Below are 21,957 nucleotides of genomic sequence, written 5' to 3' on the forward strand. Positions count from 1 at the left end.
GAGGTCTAAGTACTTCTAGGTCAAATAGATACTTTTGTTTTGTATTGTAATCACTGTTGCAATGTAGGAGACATGCAATCCCAGCAAATTAGCTGGGTGCTGAGAAATGACTTAAACCAATTAGTTTTTACAGTACACCATTATTGAATCCACATATCATAAGATTCTAAGAAATCATATCATTCAACAATGGTTAAGAAGAATGAGTGGAATGAAACCTAGACTTATAATAATAGTTGATCAATGATAAATCTTTCAACATTCGGGGCGGCACGGTGGCTCAGTGGTTAGCACTGCTGCCTCACAGCGCCAGGGACCCGGGTTTGATTCCAGCCTCGGGCGACTGTCTGTGTGGAGTTTGCACATTCTCCCCGTGTCTGCGTGGGTTTCCTCTCACAGTCCAAAGATGCGCAGGTTAGGTTGACTGGCCGTGCTAAATTGCCCGTAGTGTTCAGGGAGGTGTAGATTAGGTGGGTTATAGGGGGATGGGTCTGGGTGGGATGCTCTGAGGTTCGGTGTGGACTTGTTGGGCCAAAGGGCCTGTTTCCACACTGTAGGGATTCTATGATTCTATTCCCTCCACCTTGGTTCAGAAATACACCAATTTTGTGGAAATTGTGATGGTTTTTTTCCTTTTCTTAATAATAAAGGCTATTTCAGAATAGCTACTTTACAAAAAAAGACATCTTCCTGTGAACCCACAGCCATGAATGTACAGTGGCAGAAAAATGCACTAAAGTAGCAGTGCACAAGCTTAATTTGTCACTGCTCAAGAAACCTAATCTCAGTTGCAACAACTGTAGAGAAACAACACAGAAGTTAACAGCTTTCTAATGTGGACTGCAAAGAGGAACAAAAAGAGTTGTGATCAAGATGTTCTGTCAAACCTCCAAGTCTCTGCCCTAGAATTTTAGCTGATCAGCTTCTGCCACTCCACCAGCCAAGATACCTAGCTCAGGTAGCCGATAAGGAAAACATAAACATGAATTTATAAAAAATAATGAGAAATATACCTGTGAAAAAGATCTAAATTCAGCACGGTGACTAAAGAGATGCCCTTTTAGGATAAAACTTGATGTAAAAAACATAAAAGCTAATAACAAAACAGGTTCAAAAAAAAAAAAGATGAGCCATCGATGAGAGGTACATTCTCACCCAAGAATGGAATAAATGTGTGGTCAGTCTAACAAAGAAAACAGTCAGACAGTCAGACAGTCAAAACAGCAAGGCAATCCCTCGCAAATTGCAAGATCATAGACCAATCAACTACAATACTCTTGACAAAATATCTGGTGAACAAGCACACCAGTTTTAGCTCTCACTGCTTACTCACCGAGCCAATACCATCCATTAATGTAAGCAATGATGCTACCACTCGCTTTTCAACTTCGTGATGAGCTCCTTCCCGCTTTGGGCATATAGCATCAAGCTCATCTATGAATATTATTGAGGGTTGACTGAAAAAAGAGATACGTCATTCAATACAAGTCACAGTGCAAGGATAATTTTACAAATATATTAAGAATGACATATATAATCTGATGAAAACAAATCTTTCCCATGTTCAAAGTCCTAACACATTCTTGTACAAGCTAGGAAATATGAGATTATACTATTCTTGTATGAATATGGATTACTAAATTTATGTTTTTAATTTAATTTAAAATTGATTTTGTTCACAAGATGGGGTATCATTGGCTAAGCCAGTATTTATCATCCACCCTTGACTGTCCTGGAATAAAGTGGCTTGTGAGGCTATTTCAGAGGATAGTTAAGAATCAACCATATTGGTATAGGTCTGGAATCAGATGCAGGCCAGATCAAGATGGTAGGTTCCTTCCCTAAAAGACATTAGTGAAGTAGATGGATTCCTAAGACAATTGGTATGGTTATGTAGTTACTATTTAATTCCAGAGTTTTACTGAATTCAAATTTCACCATATGCTATGGTGGGATTTGAACCTATGTACCCAGAGCACTAGATTCTGGATTACTAATCCGGTATCACCATTACACAGCCAACCCCATGTGCTTCTGAATCAAACTACAGATTTAAACAAAGTGCATCTTTCAGGCTAATATGTATCAGACTGCCTCAATGATCAAGGAGAGAATCAATGACAATAATAACATCAGAGTCAGATCTGTAGACAAAAGCAGAAATTTGAGAAAGAAAATTTGTTTTAATTCATTTGTGGGATGTGGGCATTGCTTGCTAGGCAGCATTTATTGCTGTCCTAGTTGCCCTTCAGAGGGTGGTGGTGAGCTACCTTCTTGAAATGCTGCAGTCCACTTGCCATAGGTTGACCCACAATGCCATTAGGGACGGAATTCCAGGTTTTTGACCCAGTGACAGTGAAGGAACAGCGATATATTTCCATGTCAGGATGGTGAGCAGCTTGGATGGGAACTTGAAGGTGGTGGTGGTCCCATATATGTGCTGCCCTCGTCCTGCTGGATGGAAGTACTCATGGGTTTGGAAGATGCTGTCTGAGGACTTTGGTGAATTTCTGCAATGCACCTTGTATATAATACACACTGCTGCTCCTGAGCGCTGGTGGTAGAGGGAGTGGATGCTTGTGGATGTAGTGCCAATCAAGTGGGCTGCTTTGACCTGAATGGTGACAAGCTTCTTGAGTGTTGTTGGTTCAACAGTGACGTTCCTGCCACAGAGGAAGCAGATTGGTGGGCAACATGTTAGCTAATTTTACTAAGTTACACATTTTCAAATTCACTTCCTGCTAGTTTCCTATTGTTTTCTGTTTGACAAAAACAGTTTAAGTTTAATGCTTTTATTTAATTTTCCACTCTTTTGGTAGCTTAACCTTTCAGTGGTGACCTCATTTTAAGAATTTTATAGGTCAGTGTCTCAGAGCTTTATATGTTAGTTGCTTTTTTTTTTGAAAGAAATGATCAATATTTTTAAATGAAAAAGTTCAGTGCTAAGTGTTTTAATGATCAAAGTCTCAACAATAGAGACAACAGATTCAACATGAATGGCAGACCAGCTGGGACCAACTAGTTCCATGCATTTCCTGTTCAGTGTGGGAGCTCCAGCATGTTTCAGGAGTCCTGGATAACTATGTGTGTAGGAAGTGTTCCCAGGTGCTCAAGATCAAGTTCTGAATTTCAGGTTACAGTGCAATGTTTGAGATCATTCAGCAAATAGTAACCAGAAGAGAGAAGTTGAAACTAGAAGTTTGACGTCATCAAAGACAAAATCGAAAAGCAGTAACTAAAGAGGATATTCAGAGAACAGATAATTAATTTACAAATTAGGCATATTCCTTTAAAGAAAAAAGGGAACGGTATCCCAAGATAATGAAACTTGGGAGAAAACAAAAATAAAAGTTAAAATACAAAACAGGCTTATTATAAATTATCGGGTAAGAATCAGTTAATAAGGATGCGTACAAAACACATAGGTAGAAATCAAGAAAAGTTAATTTCTAAAAGATTATTAAAAATCATTAATTTGAATGTTTGAACATAACACAAATATGTCGAGTGTAGTTAACTAGGAAAATCTACATTTTGAGGCAAAAGACATTGAAAAAAAATGAGAAATTTGCATTCGTCCTCACAAAGGAAACAGGTGATGTGAGGAGTCATGTGAAGTGCTCAATTTATTACGAACTGTCAGTCAACTAGGACAACTAAGGATGGATAACAAAACTAACCAGCCAGCAATGTCCACATCCTGTGAGGGAATAAAAACAACTTCTAAACAAGTCCTAAGAAGTTGGATACAAACCAGGTGTTTGGTTAAGGTGGTTTGCATTTGGACTACAGACAGCGTTAAGTCGAATGGATACCTAATTACACAAGGGCACATTTCCAGCCATCCAGGGAATTCACACAGCCCTTGGTTTAATGATGGGTCAACACGAAAGGACTATGGAGTTTCCAAACTACCTGCTGCAATATTACATACTAGACAAAAGGGAAGATAAAAACTCAATTTATGGTTGATACAAGTGAATGGCCAGCGGCAATTTCCCATAGAGCACCAAAGAAATTATGATAATATTGTACAAAGCATTTGTTAACCCAAAATTCAAGTACTGAGTGCAAATTTGAGCATCCCAATAAAACCACTGAATGCAAATAATGATCCACCCGAACAATCAGAGGATTAGGAAACTTACAGTCACAAGGAAAGACTGGAATTATTGTCACTGGGGCACAAAAGGCTGAAATGATACCTTGTAGAAATTTTTAAAATTCTTCAAAATTTTTGCACTGTGAAACAAACTGATTCCTCTCTGGATTCAGTGAGGACAAGTTATTAATTTAATATTGTCTCTAAGAGTCAGGAGAGGATTATGAGAAATTTTGCTACATGAAGTGTTATTGGACCATGCAATGCTCTACCACCAACTTGCTGAGACATTATTTTATTTTCTCTTTTAAGAAAGAAAAATAAGTATTTGAAGAAGAAGAAATCATGCAGCTATCGGAAATAGGTACAGCAACAGGATTAGCTTTGGATTGCTGTAACAAAGAAATGGTAAAATCAAAATGGGTCGGATGGGTTTTTTGTGTCCTACTAATTCTTCATGTTAATAACAGTATTTTGCATTTCTTCCACAGTTACCGTTGCCTTGCTTCTGCAAAGATGTGTCTCAGTCTTGCTTCGCTTTCTCCAAAGTACCTGAAACAAAGAAGGCCGATACTTCAGCAACACAGACAAAAACAGCACTGAACACTTAAAATTTAGTATCGAAGAGAAAGATGAATAATCAGAAACATGGAAACACTAATTTTATTAGCATTTCTACTCTGTAGTCAGCATCACTATCTGCAAAATAGATTCTAACAAATATCAACGTACTATCATTTAAAATTCAGAATGGCATCATGAAAAACAATGATATTATGCAAACTAATGCTCACCAGGACTGATAATTGCCAAAGGGAAATTTTCCCCCACATTTTTTCACCCAGCATCAGGTATCAACACTCCCAGATGTGACTGCCTAAAGTTCTCTCCATTCTGCCTCAAAACAAGTCACTGTTCCAGTATTGAAAAACAATCACCAAGTGCACAAGCACCCATTTTTTCCATAAGCTGGCAGTTCCAGAACATTTTTTTCCCCCAAAATGTATTTCTGATCAGCCTCTGCACTGAGTGGCTTCTCATCCCAGGTGATTTTAATCTCCCTCAATTCATCCTGTTCTTAGTCCTGTAAAATTACCAAGTTCTTATTCTTCCTGGATCTCACGTAAACATCGTAGCTGCTTGTGGCCATGACTTTGCCCTTGCACCTCACATGGCTTTAATCTCCCCATCTTATCAATTACTGATTAGGCCTTCCCTAATCACATCTTTGCAACATTCTCCATTTATATGCCAATTCCCTGTCCAAATCTTACTTCCTTTTGTACCCACCCATAGAAAACAAAATTTTTCCCAAGTTCACTGAGAATGTCTTCTCAAATTCCCAATTATTAAGCCTGTGGCTGTCTGTTTAACACTATTTCTCCACCATCCCTCATCACCTTTGGTGCGCATTAAAACCATCACTATCTCTCTTCATACAGGCCATTCCCATGGTCATCATTTCTGGATTTTTTAAGTTCAAGGCACAGGAACTTGAATGGCTAAACCATTATATATCTGGCTGGGTCACAAAGCATGAGTGGGTCCAGCTCTCATCTGCAAAAACTGTTCACCATTCCAAATTATCCAGTAATGCAATGGTAACCCCAGCAATTTTCTCTCCTGCAAGTTAGAGATGAACTTTCGACTAGATAGCACAATTCTGCTTCCATAATTGCCCATATCGCCTACACTGTTTCAGCTCTTCTGCTGCTGAAATATTTATTCATGCCTTTGTTGCCTCCAGACTTGATTATTCTGATGTCATCCTGGCTGGTCTCTCACATCTATCATTCTTAAACATGAGGACAATCAAAACTCTGCTACTGGTCTTCCAACTCTCACCAAATGCCACTAACTCATCATCCTTTCTCTTATTGACCTATACTGGCTCCTGGTTAAGACAATGATTTCAAAAATCCTCATCCTTTTCTCCAAGTACTTACGTAGTCTAACGTCTCCCTATCTTGGCAATCACATCTAGCTCTATGCCCTCCAAGATACCTGCACTCTAATTCTGCCCTCTTGAACATCCCTAAGTTCAAACACTTCACCATGGGGGGAACAGGCCTTCAACTGCCTAGACCCCAAGTTCTGGAACTCTTTCTTTGCACCGCCCCGACTCACTTTCCTCCATAAACACTCATTCAAACTTACCTTTTTGACCAATTTTTTTTTAACATCTTTCCAAATATTTTTTGATGTGGCTTGGTGGTATATTTTGTTTTAAAATGTCTCCAAGAAATGCATTGGGACATTTCGTTACATTGAAGATGTTGTATAAATATACGTGGTTGCTAAATATTTCACTGACTATACGTTCAGTAAAATTGTTTCAGCTGTGGGTTCCACTTACATCATGATATACCATTTGACTTACTTGCTCATAATTTCGGGTCCATTGATGATAGAAACATGAGCTCCAACTTCATTAGCTACAGCTCTGGCAATTAAAGTCTTCCCAGTACCTGGAGGTCCAAACAGCAAAATTCCTCGAGGGGGCACAATTCCTAAACCACAACAAAAACAAAATGCACAGTAAAGATAACAGCAGCACTTTTACATGGCACTAAAGCCTTGACTAGACGAAACTTGTTTCTTCTTTCAGAGCTTCAATTTCTTTTTAATTCAGGAAAAAAATTATTTACTCAATAATCAGCATGTGAAATTCACTACCACCTTAAGTGGTTACAGTGAATAAAATAGATGCACTTAAAGGAGAGCCTAGAAAAGTAGTTAAGTAGATAGAAATAGGAGGATATGTCGATAGCATCAGGTGAAGTGCGAACTAGTAGAAAATAAACATTGCGACAGATCCATGGCTACAAAGTGCTGGAAAGTTCTACGTACTTATCTGAAATCCAGTGAGTATATCACACATCAAGGTCAAGAAAATGGTTAGATCTTTATTATAATCTAAATACTATATACCACTTGATAAATTAGTGCCTGAAAGAGACAATTCCTCATTTCTTCCTCTTCTGAACATATTGATATTGAAACATTAATTTCCAATTGCTAACAATTATTTGTGACCACTTCATCTATATGAGCCCATATAGTGGATGTCAAGTTCATCAGTTGTACAAGTTTTGCAGCAGAAGTTAATCCTGCCCTTCTTTAGAGCCACACATTTATATTTTCCCACAAAATTCAGCAAATAGCAATCAGGAACTAGAAGGCTGGCTAATTTTGATTTTGCCCTTTGCAGGTTCATTAAGCTAACTGAACCTTCCTGACTTGTACAGTTGAATTCCATACTCAGTAGTACTTTCATCCAGAGTTTTGATTTCCTTAAAGCTTTTCTTTAAAAATAACTTTTACTTTCTTTTTAGAGAGACCTACCACCAAACCACATGCTTTATCAAGACAATAAGTAGGTGTCCTTCTCCTACATATTGGTCAATGCTACTCAAATTTAATCACTAGGAAGCATGCATTAGCCCCAGTCGGCTTTTCCTCCCCCTTGAGAAGTATTCAGCCTCCGTTAAACATAGTTCAGTACATTAACTATAGTTTAGTTGTGGATATCAGAAAAGTTATAGTGAGAATTGTAATCGTCAGCAAATCAGGAAGATCTATTTAAACACAAAAACTACTTTAATGTTACAAAACAAAACCAAAGCTAATTACAGGGTTTAGTCTGAGTAAGTAAGTAGAATAGATCTGATGCATGCTGAGGAAAGTTCTGCAGTCAAAACAAAACACTAGAATTAATTTTGAAAGAAATGTAACTGAAAAACAGAAACACCAGCATAGTCCCACTAAGACAAATGACCTGTTTCAGTGTTGTAAGGGTTGCATAATAAAATCAAAATCCGAGCTTATCGAAATAGTTACTTACCGTATAATTCTACTAATGATAACTGACTGGAAGACAAGGTTTGCAATATAATAGAAAGATGATGGGAAGATTTATTTCTGTTTTAACCATTATTTAACAAATGCATCGATCCAAGATTTTAACAAATAAACGCATAAAAAGTAATTCAAACAGGAGTGTAAGAAATAGGAAGAATAAGTTATTTGGTCCCTTGAGCCTGCTCCACCATTTGGCACCATAATGGGTCACATTCTGAAAAATGTTAAAATCAAAATGATTAAAGTAACATTGAGTACTGAATGATCCAGCGGTTCCAAAACAAAAATTCCTGACAGGTCTAGCTTTTGTTCAGCTTTGATATTCTTAAAGAGGTTATCATAAAAAAAGGTTTAAAAAAAAAAGTTGGTGTATTAGTATACCTGGATGCCAATTAACCCCACCACTCTCCAGATGAGTCCAAATACAACGTTCAATAATCATTGGTCTAACATGCAACTCATGAAACGATATCAGGCTGCAGCCGGTTGGGGCCAGGTGGAACTGCAACCTGCTCAGCTTCTCGATGAATGACAGCACTGATTACAGAACTATAAAGAAGATTAAAATTGTGTTTTCACCCCATTATACATTCTCCATTTTGGACAGATGCAGAGTGGCCACAGACGAAACAGTAATGGGGATCAACACAGCTCCAATTCTGTCCTTGTCTAATGTCCACACATTCGTTTTTCCTACTGAGTGACAAGCAGACATAGACAGGTCTCTTCCCAGTGCACTAGGACTAACTGATCTGAATAAATGAAGTACTAATCAGAAATTAAAATGTAGGGTCTTGGTGTCTACCTGGTTAAATCTACACCAAAAGTGCCTTTACCTGGTAAACACTTGAACGGTTAAGAATGATACATCTGTAGGCTTAATATGCAAGTCAGTGCCCTAAATGAATCTAGTTCACTATTGTATTTGGTTTTTTTTTAAAATAACAAGGATTAGTGTTGCTCAGTTCAATGTTTTGTGAATAATTAGATTTAAACCAACAGTAAGGCCATCACTTGCCAGAAATTTTCTGCAGAAGCTTTAAATAAATCATTCAAATTAACTTATAAGAAAGATGAATTCATTTAAATCAAACACTAGTGACAGATAGTTTTCAGCAGAATCACAATACGGGTGATTCTGATGCCAGAAAAGAAAGAACTCAAAAAAAGTACCCATTTATCAAATCAAGCCAACAGCAAAACTTTAGCCATGTTTTAAGATATCATACCATAGGATTTGAACAGTTGTGGCTGTTTCAAAGGTAATTCAATAATTTCTCGAATAATCTTCAGCTGATTGTCCAGTCCTCCAATCATATCATAAGTGATTTTGGATTTGGATTCTTGCGTCCTCTCCTGGTCACTGTTTTGTTCCTGCATGAACTTGATTTGAGTGAGCAAAGAAATGTGATAAAATGTATCTCTGCTATTTCTCAGACAATTGTCAGACATCAAGATTGACTCCCCCACTGAGGGGTCACACTGGTCTTCACTTTCCTGAACAGATTCAGATTTTTCAATATTTTCATTGTTGCTTGCTGAACAGCACATTGAATCATTGTGTGATTCAGGCATTTTCTCATTGTCCACTGTACTGTTGTAGGTTACAATGGATATATTTTGAGAATCCATTGGAGGAGTAAGTAGATCCAGGGTGGCATCGTTACTCTGGACAGAAGTATCATCTACGGTCAAATTACTGAAATCTGTGGACAAATCAATTGCAGTTTTCTCATGTACTGATTTGTCAAGCAAAGATTCAGCATTCAGTTGTGAATCATTGAGTGAGACATTTGATGACATCTTCAACACTGCACCATCAACTCCTTTTATCTTTGTCAGTAGTAAGTGAAACGTTCGACCATAAAATACAAGGTTCAGGAAGTTGCCAGGTAATACTATCTTCCCATCTATGCAAGAAACAAGTAAAAAAAAAAGATACTCATAAAATTGGCAATAAATATCCAAACTATCCTATCTATTTGCAGAAACCTGTGCACATATGTGCAAATGGTGTTTTGTATCCTATGATTTATTTGGTGTATAAAATGAAATCAAATTGGAAGAAAACACTGGCATGGCATTAGACAGCCTTGTTAGATCTCTGGTCTAGTGTCATGACTCTATTGTGAAACACACTATTCTTTTTGATAGATTTTACAGGGTCTCAACGAAAACTCACCAATACATAACAGTAGCACAAGGTATTAAATCCAAGAAAATTTGAAAACACTCTGCTGACTGAAAAAAAACACTTGACTGGTGAGGAAGAAATCAGACTTAAAGAACATAAAGCTCAATCAATCACATAACTTTCCTGATTTTGTTTACTGCAGAGACTTGACATAGGATGAAGACTCATCAATTACTCAGTTCCTAAAAAGGACATGCATCATTAACTTGCTTATAGTTCAGCATTACGCAGGCCTGAAAGTTAGAAAAGTGTCACATTATATGGCAGAGAGTGATATTCTGAGCTTGGAGATAAACTTTAAGAGTAGCATTCAAAGTTCACTTTACAAAATTTTGCAAGTACGCAAAGTAATACCCAGAAATGAAAATTTTCTTACCCATACTCCTCAACAAGTAGTCTGATAATTCTTCCATCTTGAAGAAATCATCTTGATCTCTGCAATCAAGATAATCAATTGCCAATTAAAATAATTTAAGCTGATATGCTGGAAAATGTATAATCATCTCAACTAACATACTACAGAACAGCAAAATATCATTAAAAATCAAGTTAAATTACTCAACTATACACGTTTAATCTAGATCTGAAATCCTATTCTTGTTTCTGGCATTCGCAGCTAGTTCAGGATGAGAGTATTAACTTCAGTTGGAGTTAGAGTTCGGAGTTGATTGTCACAGTTTTATGGCTCGTGGCCCAAGGGTCCAACTTCAAGTCTCGTCTGTCCCGGAGTGGTGCCATAAAATACAAGAAAATTCACAAGTCCCCTGATATTTCTTCACAGTAGGATACAGTTCGTGGTGTGATATCTTATTAAAAAATTAATTTTGTCATAACACTAAAAATCATTTAGTGTCACCACCAACAAGCTAAAAGCAGATTCTATGATCACTTCTTAGTACCAATAATAAAAACAGGTGAAAAAATATATTTGCTTTTAACTGTGATCTTAGGATACAAGCAAGATATGTTAACTTACACCCAAGTACATTTCTACAAGTAGTTGAAAGTGAATCTACCAGATACAAACCTTAAAGTTAAATATATTTCTTCTGCCTGTAATATTGGACCAAGCAGTGGCTCAACAGTAACTGTATCATTCACCTTGATCTTTAAATTCTTCTGGGTAATTTCATTTAACCCAATCTTACTCCCAGGAAAACTTGGGATAGGCCATGCTGTGCAAACCTACCGAACAAAAAATTGTTAGCCTGGAACCTAGAAGATCTGTACATTGAAACAACTAACATACTTAGCAATAACAAACACTATTACATAGGCAAGACTGGGAAAGACAGATCCAGGTCAGATGTTGGGAGATGGTTCTTTTCTCATAGAAACGTGGACCTGTGAAATAGGCTGCAAGGTCCCACAGTGAACTCTGAATCACTAAATTCCTTAAAGCGAGAGCTGAACCCATTGCGAATTAGGGTAGCGATCGTCTGCTATGAGATAAGTACTGTTTAAATATCAATCCAGATTGAAACGTAAAAGATTCTAATAGATCTTGACAGGGCCGATGTGGAGACAATGTTTCCACATGTGGGGGAATCTCGAACCAAACATCTCTGTTTAAAAATAAATTGGTCCACCATTTAAGACAGAGATGAAGCAATTTGCTTTTTCTCAACCGTAAGTCTTTGGAATTCCTTTCTCAAAAGATAGTGGAAGCAGATTTTTGAATACTTTTAAGGCAGAGGTCAATAGATTCTTGGTAAACAAGGGAAAGAAAGATTACAATCATATCAGCCCATGATCTTACGAGCAGACTTAAGGGGCCTACTCCTGCTCTTAATTCATGTTTAGGAGATAACAAGGTGCAGAGCTGGATGAACACAGCAGGCCAAGCAGCATCAGAGGAACAGGAAAGCTGACGTTTCGGGCCTAGACCCTTCCTCAGAAAAATTCATGTTTGTATGTTTGAACACACTCCTTGACAAATTTCATATGCCTAAGTGGTTAGAAGAGAAATTTTCAGCTTTTTTTTTTAAATAAAAGATTCATATGGGTTTTTAATTTCATTTTTCACCTCTACCAGGAGATTGTATGGCTACTGGGCAAGGTAGAGAGTGAAGTAATTGTTATGGAGAAGCAATCAGAATTACATGCAAAAGGATAGTTTGGCTAGGATGTCTTTAATCTGTCCTATACCAATGTCGTTCGCAGTCAGATTTAGTAATTGGTACTAATACATTTTGGGGAAACACTTTAAATGGAATACATTTCTACCACTTCAAATTGGTGCCTTCAGTGATGTGACGTGCATTTATAACAGAAAATTCGTTGTTATCAGAGGTCAAGTATAATAAGAGTGTGCCATGATGCTTTCCTGGGCAGATCCCTTTCAGCTGCCTCATTAGTAACTTGGCTTCATCACAAGGCCCAGAGTAGGGATGTTTTGTTTACAATTCCAAAATATTCAACTGATAATAGAGAAGTTCTTACCAACTTTCAGCAAGTCCTGCATAACAAAGCATTGAGCTAAGAATTAGTAGGCAACATCACCACTTAAATGGTGGATAAAGAGCAGCTGAACAACAGTAAGCACAACCAGTTTCTTGACTTTCAAGTGGCACGACCATGACTGACTCCACATTTGTTTATAATTTGCTGGAAATAAGATTATGACGGAAGCTGGGTACAAAGAGAAAACTGGATCGCCTCCTGACCTCTCCAAAATGCTGATTTTATGCAGGTGTGGTGCAATGATTGGGGATTCATTTGTGCTCCCAATAAAATGGAATAAAGGGGGTCTTATCGGGCAGTGGTAGTGTCCATACCCCTTTAGGTACATTTTAAAAAGGAGAAGGGTCTCACAAGGGTCTTCAAAGGCCAGATATCCAGGTTCAAGTCTTACTTGGCTCTGAAGTGTGTCACAACATGTCCAAGCAGGTTGATTAAAAATAAAAAATAGGGTCACCACCATAAGATCCTCTAACTCTGAGCCAGAAGTTCTGAGTTCAAATCCTCCTCAGGTTGTGAAGGCCACAGTGGCGTCTGTCTTAACACTCTAAACAGGCTGATTCCCAAAATACAGAGCACAAAAGTAATGCAGTTACAAGAGTTTAAGGACTGATTACAATGCTATTCTTCACCACTTGGCTTTCTGAAACATAATACAGTAGCAGAGAATGATTGCCTAAAAGTTAAAACTTAGACTACTGTTTTATGTTTTGAGTTATGTTTTGACTACTGTACTGTGGTCAAGGCCATTAAAACCCAGAGTTAAGCATCTTTCCAGGGAAAACAAGCAATGTCCTAATGAGTAAAAATGTCAACTGTCCATATTATATATGATATACTTGTGATGTTTGTCACAGGTCAACTGAAGATTAGACAGTTGGTCAAGGATCAATCATGCAAACTGCATGCTTGGAAAGAATGTATAAGAAAATGTGCCTCAGAGCTACAGCTACCTAGCTCAGAAACAACAGTCATTTGATCAATAGTTGCAAGTTGGGTTGGAGCAGGCTGACCACCTGATTTGGTCTGATCTTCGGACAAGTCCATGAGAACTGGATCACTGCTGATCGTAAACACTGTACAGATAAGCTTGTGATATTTTACTATTATTGCATTTGTTTACAGTATACCTTGTTTCAATAAAGAACAATTGGGCATGTCCTGTTGTTGAAACTGCCTTGGATTACTGGCGTCCAGAACAAGCTTGACAGATCAGGCAAGATAAAAATAAAAGTCTGTATGATCCTAGAGAAAGGTTGTCACTTTGTGTTTTGTACAGAAAATGGACTTCTTTGAATTAATTTGTCCTGAAATTTTAATTGTTTCTATCAGCTCTAGTTTTTAAAGACAGGAAAGAATGTTATCTGTATGCAAGTGATGGCCGCTAACTGGGAACTCTCTTGCGCGCCTAAAAAATGGGGAGAGAGTGAAACTGTGGTTATTGAATGAGGAGGTGCATGTTTGCAAAACATATTTCTCTACATATAGACTTATTAAAATGTTAAAGGTGGATTCCAGTGCTATCATTTGCCACACATGCTTCTGGAGTATACAAAAAAGTCGCCACAAGTCTCAGATCAGGAAAGCAATACAATGCTCACCATTCATCGGTGTTGGATACAATCACATCTCAAAAAAAAGTACCATTTAGAGACTGAACAGTTGGCTTCATCACCATCCTACCATTATATTCAATATCCATCTTCTTTATTATAAAAACAAAGCGCAGGGAAAACTCAGGGGTGTGACAGGACTTGTGGAGAGAAACAAAGTTAATATTTTGAGTCCAATATGACTCTTCTCAGAAATTCCAATGAAGTCACATTGGACTCAAAACATAAATTCTTTGTCTCTGCAGAGCTGCCACCAGAACTGAATTTCTACAGCATTTTCTGTTTTTATTTCACATTTCCACCAGTAACAGTACTTTGCTTTTCTCGATACTCTTTATCACTCACATAACGTGCCTTCAACACATTTTAGTGACAGAATATATTAGACCAATTCAGCCAACAGCTCACCAAGTTTACTTCTACTGTACTTCTCCCCACTGTGGTTTTTACCACTAAGAATAGCAAGAACACGAATGTAACAATGCACTGCAACTTGCACTGTTGTCTATTACAGTTGATCCCAAAAAGGTTTGCTGTGTGTTATTCAACTGCTGTAGTCTATGGAGATGATGTTTTCATGGAACATTGAATGCACAGTGAGGAAGGAAGGTGAACTGTTTCCAAATCAGGATGCTTGTGACTTAAAGGTGATGCTGGAGAGAGTAATAAAATAGGAAAAATAACTACATTTCTCCAAGACCTTTGTGCATTCAAAATAATATGGTACCTTCTCTGGCACTTACCTCCTGTCTGCCAGCAGTGCTGGTAAGAAGGATCGGTCGACCAATGCAGAGGTTTCCCAATTTTAAGCTGTTGAGACCCATTTGAGCAAGACATCTTCGGCAAGCCTTGGGCACCTTCTCATTAGCTGCAAACACAGACATTAATACTTGAAATCAGTTATGTACTGGATAATTAACTTTTCAAATATTCTTGCAATCAACCTGCCATAATTCAACCTCCATAAAATTCGGCTGATCCAAAACTCTCGGTCCAACAATTTCCCATCATTCTATCATGATCTCAAACTTCTCTACCCACCTTCTGATTAGCTAGTGCTTATCCAGTCACTACAGGCACTTCAAGTTTTAAAACGTACCCCATTATTTTAGCTGCCAAATGAACATTCATACACCAAAGCCATAGTTACATATTGGTCTGCCAAATTAACAATTCGCTATTTACTGATACATGGAACAGAACACACGAAGTGCTATATTTGAGATCTTGCCCTTAAGTTTCTTTGATACTACTTTAAATTAATTGTACAGGACGTCTGGTCAATTTCTTCCTTTGTTATTACTGCCCACATTGACACCAACAATTTCTCTCTGCAGGAAGTTCAGCACAGGTGCATTTTTACGTTGAAAATTTTGGATTTATACCAATAAAAGGGTAAATATCAGGATTGGAAAAAATGTTTATCTCTACATATGATATTCCTTATGAACCACAGCTATGTAATAGCTCGACCATGTAGTCAATTTTAAGCCATGACAATGAGTGTCATTAAGTTGTTTCATTAGGAGGCATTGATCTTAATTTCAACCAATTTGCATGCACTTTCAAACTGGGTTCATTGCAGAGTAATTCAGCGACGCAAGGGAAATACTAAAGCCATTAGGAAAAGTTCCTTTGCCTAGTCAGATTAGGGATTTTTATTTTGGTTTCAATAGGTTTTAGAGCCTTGTTTTACAAAATCAGAGAATCAGGATGAAAAGTCATGAGCCAGAAATTAAGTCTCAGGCATGAACTAATTGAATTGAGTTCACATTCTGTATACACCAAAAAAGCAGCTCATACTTTATGGGGGCAAATACACCCTGAACTGTGCCCTTGGCACGAGAATATCAATTTGAATCATGAAGGATCATTGATAATTGAATCAATGAATCAGACAAAGCTCCACAAGATTCTCAACCTCATTGATGTCAGAAACCACCACAAATGCAAAAAAACAAGGTTGAAACATTTATAACCCTTTTCATCCAGAGTGGATAATTCATTTCAGCCTCCTCTCCACCTTTACAGATGCTTATCTTCAGCAAATGCAATTCACTTTGTGATATCATAAAATGGCTGAACACACTAGATGCAGCAGACACTAGACCCCGACAACTTCCAGGTGCAGTACTACAGATTTGAGCTCCAGAGCTAGTCATGCTCATAGCCAAACTGTTCCAGTATAACCAAAACACATATCTATCTGAAAATGTGGATTATTGCTCAGGTAAGTCCTATTTACACAAAGGGGAACATATTAAATTCAGCCGATTACTACGGGTCAGTCAAATTACAAGCAAAGTGGTGGAGGTACATTGACAGTGCTATCAAATGACACTTACACAACAATACCTTACTCATTGATGCTCAGTTTGGATACCAGGACCACTCTGCACCAGACCTTATACAAGCTTGGACGGATAAAAGAAGCACAATTCAATAGATGACAGCAGAAGTACTGCTCTTGATATCAAGACAGCATTTGACTGGATGTGACATCAAGCCCTCAGCAACAGTGAGGTCAATGGGGATTGACAGAAAATTCTTCATCACTTTGAGTCATACTAAGCACAAAGGGAAGATGGTTGCGATTGTTGGATGCCGATCATCTCAGGCCCGGGACGTCACTGCAGGATACAACAACAACTGGAGATGCTGGAGATCTAAAGCAAAAACAGAAATTCCTGAAAAAAACTCTGCAGTTCTGGCAGCATTTGTGGGGAACGGGCAGCATCAAAGTTAACTTTTCAAGTCAAGTGACTCTTCATCAGACATCTTCATCTCTGATCACCAAACTCAAAATGTTAACTATGCTTTCACCCCACAGATGCTGGCAGATCTGCTAAGTTTCCACAGCAATTTCTGATTTTGTTTCATCACTGTAGCAAATCTTCAGGACAGTGTCCTAGGTTATTACAAAGAACAATCTAACTGAGAACTTTCAAAATGATCCTTTTCTAATTTAGATGCAATGCAGGACAAACAGAACCAGAGAATGACAGGAAAAACTGTAATCAATCAATGGACGATCTTTAAGGAAGAGATGTTTCAAACACAGGTTAGGTACAGCACAACAAAAGTAGGACTCCTTGGATGATGAAGGAAATTGAGATTATGATGAAATTACAAAGGAGGTTGATGTAATTACAAAGGAGGTTAATGATCCATGTTGAGTAAGTTTTTAGTGATAACCAGGTCAAATGAAAAATGTTGACAAAGGAAGTGAACAGGAAAGTAAGACTGGCAAAGTGGAAGTATGAGAATAGAATTGCAATCAAATGAAAGGAAAACCCTAAAATAATCTACTAGAATGTAAACAGTAAATGGGTAACAAGAGGTAGAGTGGGTCCCAATAGGTCAAAGAGAAAGATATAGATATTTTCTAATCAGACTGTTCGGAGATGGCATTACACACCTCTGGCCCAAGTAGGACCTGAATCTGGGCCTCCTATGATAGGGACATTATCACATATACTCAGAGGCATATGACAAGGTATAATATTTGGAGTTCTTTGTATCAGTGTTTACTATTGAGGAGAAATATGGCTATATGACTGTAGAGGCAAAAATAGCGAAAGCAATAGATAGTAAGAAAATTGAAAAGGGAGAAAGTACTATACTGGAACAACTGAAACCAGAAATCAGGCTAAACATTCCCTGATGGAGCACTGTAGCAAAAACACAATCAAATATTTAACGGGAACTTATAAAAGGCAAACAGAAACTTACTAAATCAAAATATCATTCTCCAGTGTGATGATGCACTCCAAACCCTGCAGTGCCCACCACTCTCTAAAGGCCTCTATCGCACCAGTGAACAACATAAGCTCCCCTCAATGGACACCTGAGTACAGAGGTAGCGCAAAAGTGGGGCAGGTTGTCAGGCACTCTGATCACCTCCGTGACTCGCTGTGTGATCTGTTAATGGCCACTTTGGCCAAGCTCAGGAGCAGGCCCTCAGATCTGCCTGCCCCTCCCAGCATGGGGTGCCCACAGATTAAGAGGGTAGGGCTGAAGTGCAACTGGAAATTTAGGTGCAGCCCCTCCAAAAAGCTAAGGAAGAACTATAAATGAAAACATTCAACAGAAGTGTGAAAAACCATTTCCCAGGCCACAAAAACTACATGTGCCTAGCACCCAGTGAATGAACTTAACCCACTATTACATGAGACTGCTGCGTGCAGCACTCCCCACCCCACAGCCCTGATGGAAAAGGGGAGTACTCTGTTTTAGAGGGCTCCCTACTTGGGATTTCTGTCACCAGAGGGTAGAATGTTACGCCAGGATGTATCTGAGTAGCAGATAAAGGTAAGCAAGTGGAGAGTCTACAGCAGTAGCCTAGATAGGAAATGCCTCCGTGATGGCATACTTGAACTGCCTCAATTTTTGATGAGGTATCAAGTTCTGGATGGCTTGGGCCACATACTGAATGTTGACCAATGACCCCTCAGCCAACTGCTCAAGCCTTATCCAACCCGTTCCTTCACCAAGTTTCAAGTCCAGTGACTCTTCTCTGTTTCTTTTCACAGATGCTGCCAAACCTGCTGAGTTTCTCCAGTAATTTCTGTTTTTGTTTATTTCAGGTATCCAGCATCCATAGGTGGAACTTGAATGTAGACTTCCTCACCCAGAAGTAAGGACACTACCATTGTGCATAGGGCATGGCAGAATATCAGCGTTTACTAGAGAAGAGAAATATGACTAAATATCCGTAGAAGGTAGTGGAGGTAGCAGATAATGTGAATATTAAAAGGGAGTAAGCACTAGAAAGTAAGCCACTTGATCTGTTGGGCTTGCATCCCAAGTTGCTGAAGGAACGGAGTTCAGAAAATAGAAGGGCTTACATAAATTTTCAACTTTCCCTAGATAAAAGGAAGGTGTCAGAGAATTGGATTATGCCAACTGTGGGAACACCACCATCTGCAAGTTCCCCTTACCACCCTGAGTTGGAAATATATTGCTATTCCTTCACTGTCGCTGGGTCAAACTTCAGGAATTCCCTCCCTAATGCATTGTGGATCTAACTATAGCATATGCACTGGAGCAGTTCAAGAAGGCAGCCGACCTCCACCTTCTAAAGGGCAAATAGGGATGAGCAACAAATGCCACCCAGCTAACAATGCTCATGTCTCACGGGAGAGAATAAAAAAAAACTACAGCACTCTTATTCAAGCAAGGTTGCTAGGTCAGTCCTAGCACCCACAGAGCAGTTAGTTTAACATCAATGAATGGTAAGTTTTAGGAATCTTTAATGAGGGAAAAAAAATCCACAAATCACTTGAAGAGTTGAGTTAATTAACAAGCATCCACAGATTAATAAAAGGTAGATTATTCTTGACTAATTGAATTTGAATCGTTTGAACAAGTAAGAAAAGGATGATAATAAAGATATAGTGGATGTTTAAGCTTGCCACCACATTCTCAGTGGTAACGAGAGACAGGCAACTAACAATGCTAATGTCACACAAACCATGCATGTATTTAAAAAAGGTCTTTCACAAGGTGATGAGAAAGAGGGGGGAGGGGAGAAATTGCAAAGGCTGAGATTGTTCTTCTTGGAACAGGACAGAGTCAGGAGAGATTAGATAAGTTAGGCCAGACAAGCTTTTTTTCATTAGGTGACAGTATAAACTCTGGCGTAGACAGTTTTAATATTTTGGTCAAGAGATGTAGGACTAATACAAGGAAAATCATTTTAAAAATTGGCAGTGACTGGTAATGACCTGGAACTAATGTGGAAACAATTATTGAAAAAGGAGACTGGATGGGCACTTGAAGGAAATAAACTTGCAGAATTACAGTGATAGGGCAGGAAAGTGAGACTGCCTGGCGTGTTCTGCAGGGAGTCAGCATAGACTCAACATGCCAAAGGACCTCTTTCTGTGTTGTAAATGACTAATTCAGGAGTGTGTTGGAATATTCTCCGCTTATGTAGACAAATGCAGTTCCAACAATACTCAAAAAGGTCAACACAATTCACGACAAGGCAGCTCATGTGTTTGTTACTTCATCTGCAACCCTGAGATTCACTTCTTTCATCACTGGTGCATAATAATTGCAGTGCATACCACATACAAGATGCACAGCACCAATTCACCAAGTTTCCTTCAACACTGTCCAACCTGTATTTTTTTTAACCACCAGACTTGTGGGAGACCACCTCACCATCTGTAAAAGTTCCCTCCAAGCCAAACACCATCTTGAACTGGAACTATTTTGCTGTTCCCTCACTGACACTGGGTGAAAATCCTAGCATTCTGTCTTAACAGCACTGGGTGTACCTGCACCACATGGACCAAAGGAGTTGTTCCCCTTCATCTTAAGGGCACTTAGGAATCAGAAACAAATGTCACAGAAACATAGAAAATAGGAGCAGGAGATTAACATTTGGCCCTTTGAGCCTGCCCCACCATTCTTCACGATCATGGCCTAATCCTGCTTTCTCCTCATAACCTTTGATCCCATTCTCCCCAAATGCTACATTTAGTCACCTCTTGAATACATTCAATGTTCTGGCATCAACTGCTTCTTGTGGTAATGAACTCCACAGGCTCACAACTCTTTGGGTGAAGAAATGTCTCCTCATCTCCGTCCTAAATCGTCTACCCCCGAATCCTCATACTGTGACCCCTAGTTCTAGACACACCCACCATCGGGAACATCCTCCTTGCATCTACCCTGCCAAGTCATGCTAGAATTTTATAAATCTTTATGAGATTCCACCCTACCCCCATTCGTCTGAACTCTAGCGAAAACAATCCAAACCTACTCGATCTTTGCTCATACGTCAGACTCGCCATTCCCGGAATCAGCCTGGTACCAGCAATGTCTATGTCTCTAATAAATAAAGATGTGATGTAAACTGGTTATTGCTACGTTGAAACCATAAGCAGCCGCAAAGCTCAGCGTGAAGTATGAATGCACACGAACAATGTGAGATGTGTTTATTTTATCCATTACTTATGCGAGAAAAGTCGGATGTAACTGAACATAGTAACTTCAAAATATGCTGCTATGCATGCAAGTGTTTCTGAAGTGAACGGTACTTTCGTTGTTGCTTTTCGGTTAGAATGCCAGCTTTTCTGAAACACATCATTAAACATCAAAATGATTGCTTCCACATATGATCACGAAACTATCAAATCCACCAAGTCTGCACTGTCAGTTATCTAATTCTAAAGGTCGTGACTTACGTTGAAAGTATTTAACAAACTGAAAGGCATACGACGATCCAGTGAGCTCAGAAGCGATGCCCTTACCTTTCTCTAGACTGTCAGTGACGGTCAGTGAGAGACAAGCGTGGTGATTTGTGTTCAGACTGTCCTCTGCTCCTGCTGGTCGGAGAGTCCCAGGAGATGGGGCTGCAGGTGAGCAACAACCCGGCTTTACTCTCGGCGATACTCCCTGATCCTTGACTGCTTTGAACTTAATTTTCCTTTTCGAAGACATAGTGTAAAGGGACTAATCGCTCACTAAGCAACACAACGCTGTTTCCATGCGGCGCCTCCGAGATTAAACTTCCGCTGTCAAAGGGGAAAGGGCAGCTCCGCTCTTACCGTAATCAAACACAAAGAACCGCCCATTCCCTTCCTACTTCCCAAGCAGAATGAGATTCGAAGTAGAAGTTGGTCGCTACTGCCTGTTTCATATGATTGTCAAAATATATTGCCTTTATATGAGTTTAATAAAACAATTTCCAACTAAAGTATCTCAAGGAATGCAAA

The 21,957-nt window shown here is 38.8% G+C and overlaps 1 protein-coding gene across 1 annotated transcript in view; it reads right to left on the reverse strand.

Annotated features, from left to right (window-relative positions):
• spata5 (spermatogenesis associated 5) overlaps positions 1-21,751 on the reverse strand; it is a 59,814-nt gene extending 38,063 nt beyond the window's left edge. The window contains exons 1-8 of the mRNA XM_048609081.1: positions 21,493-21,751; positions 14,974-15,098; positions 11,185-11,342; positions 10,534-10,592; positions 9,193-9,873; positions 6,483-6,612; positions 4,598-4,654; positions 1,334-1,457 (exon numbers count right to left, since the gene is read on the reverse strand). Of these exons, the coding sequence (XP_048465038.1) occupies positions 1,334-1,457; positions 4,598-4,654; positions 6,483-6,612; positions 9,193-9,873; positions 10,534-10,592; positions 11,185-11,342; positions 14,974-15,098; positions 21,493-21,682 (1,524 nt within the window). The 5' untranslated portion in view covers positions 21,683-21,751. The remainder of the gene's footprint in view (positions 1-1,333; positions 1,458-4,597; positions 4,655-6,482; positions 6,613-9,192; positions 9,874-10,533; positions 10,593-11,184; positions 11,343-14,973; positions 15,099-21,492) is intronic.
• Between the last annotated feature and the right edge of the window lie 206 nt (positions 21,752-21,957).

The sequence above is a fragment of the Rhincodon typus genome, chromosome 1, assembly GCF_021869965.1.
Source record: "Rhincodon typus isolate 14 chromosome 1, sRhiTyp1.1, whole genome shotgun sequence".
Taxonomy (NCBI): domain Eukaryota; kingdom Metazoa; phylum Chordata; class Chondrichthyes; order Orectolobiformes; family Rhincodontidae; genus Rhincodon; species Rhincodon typus.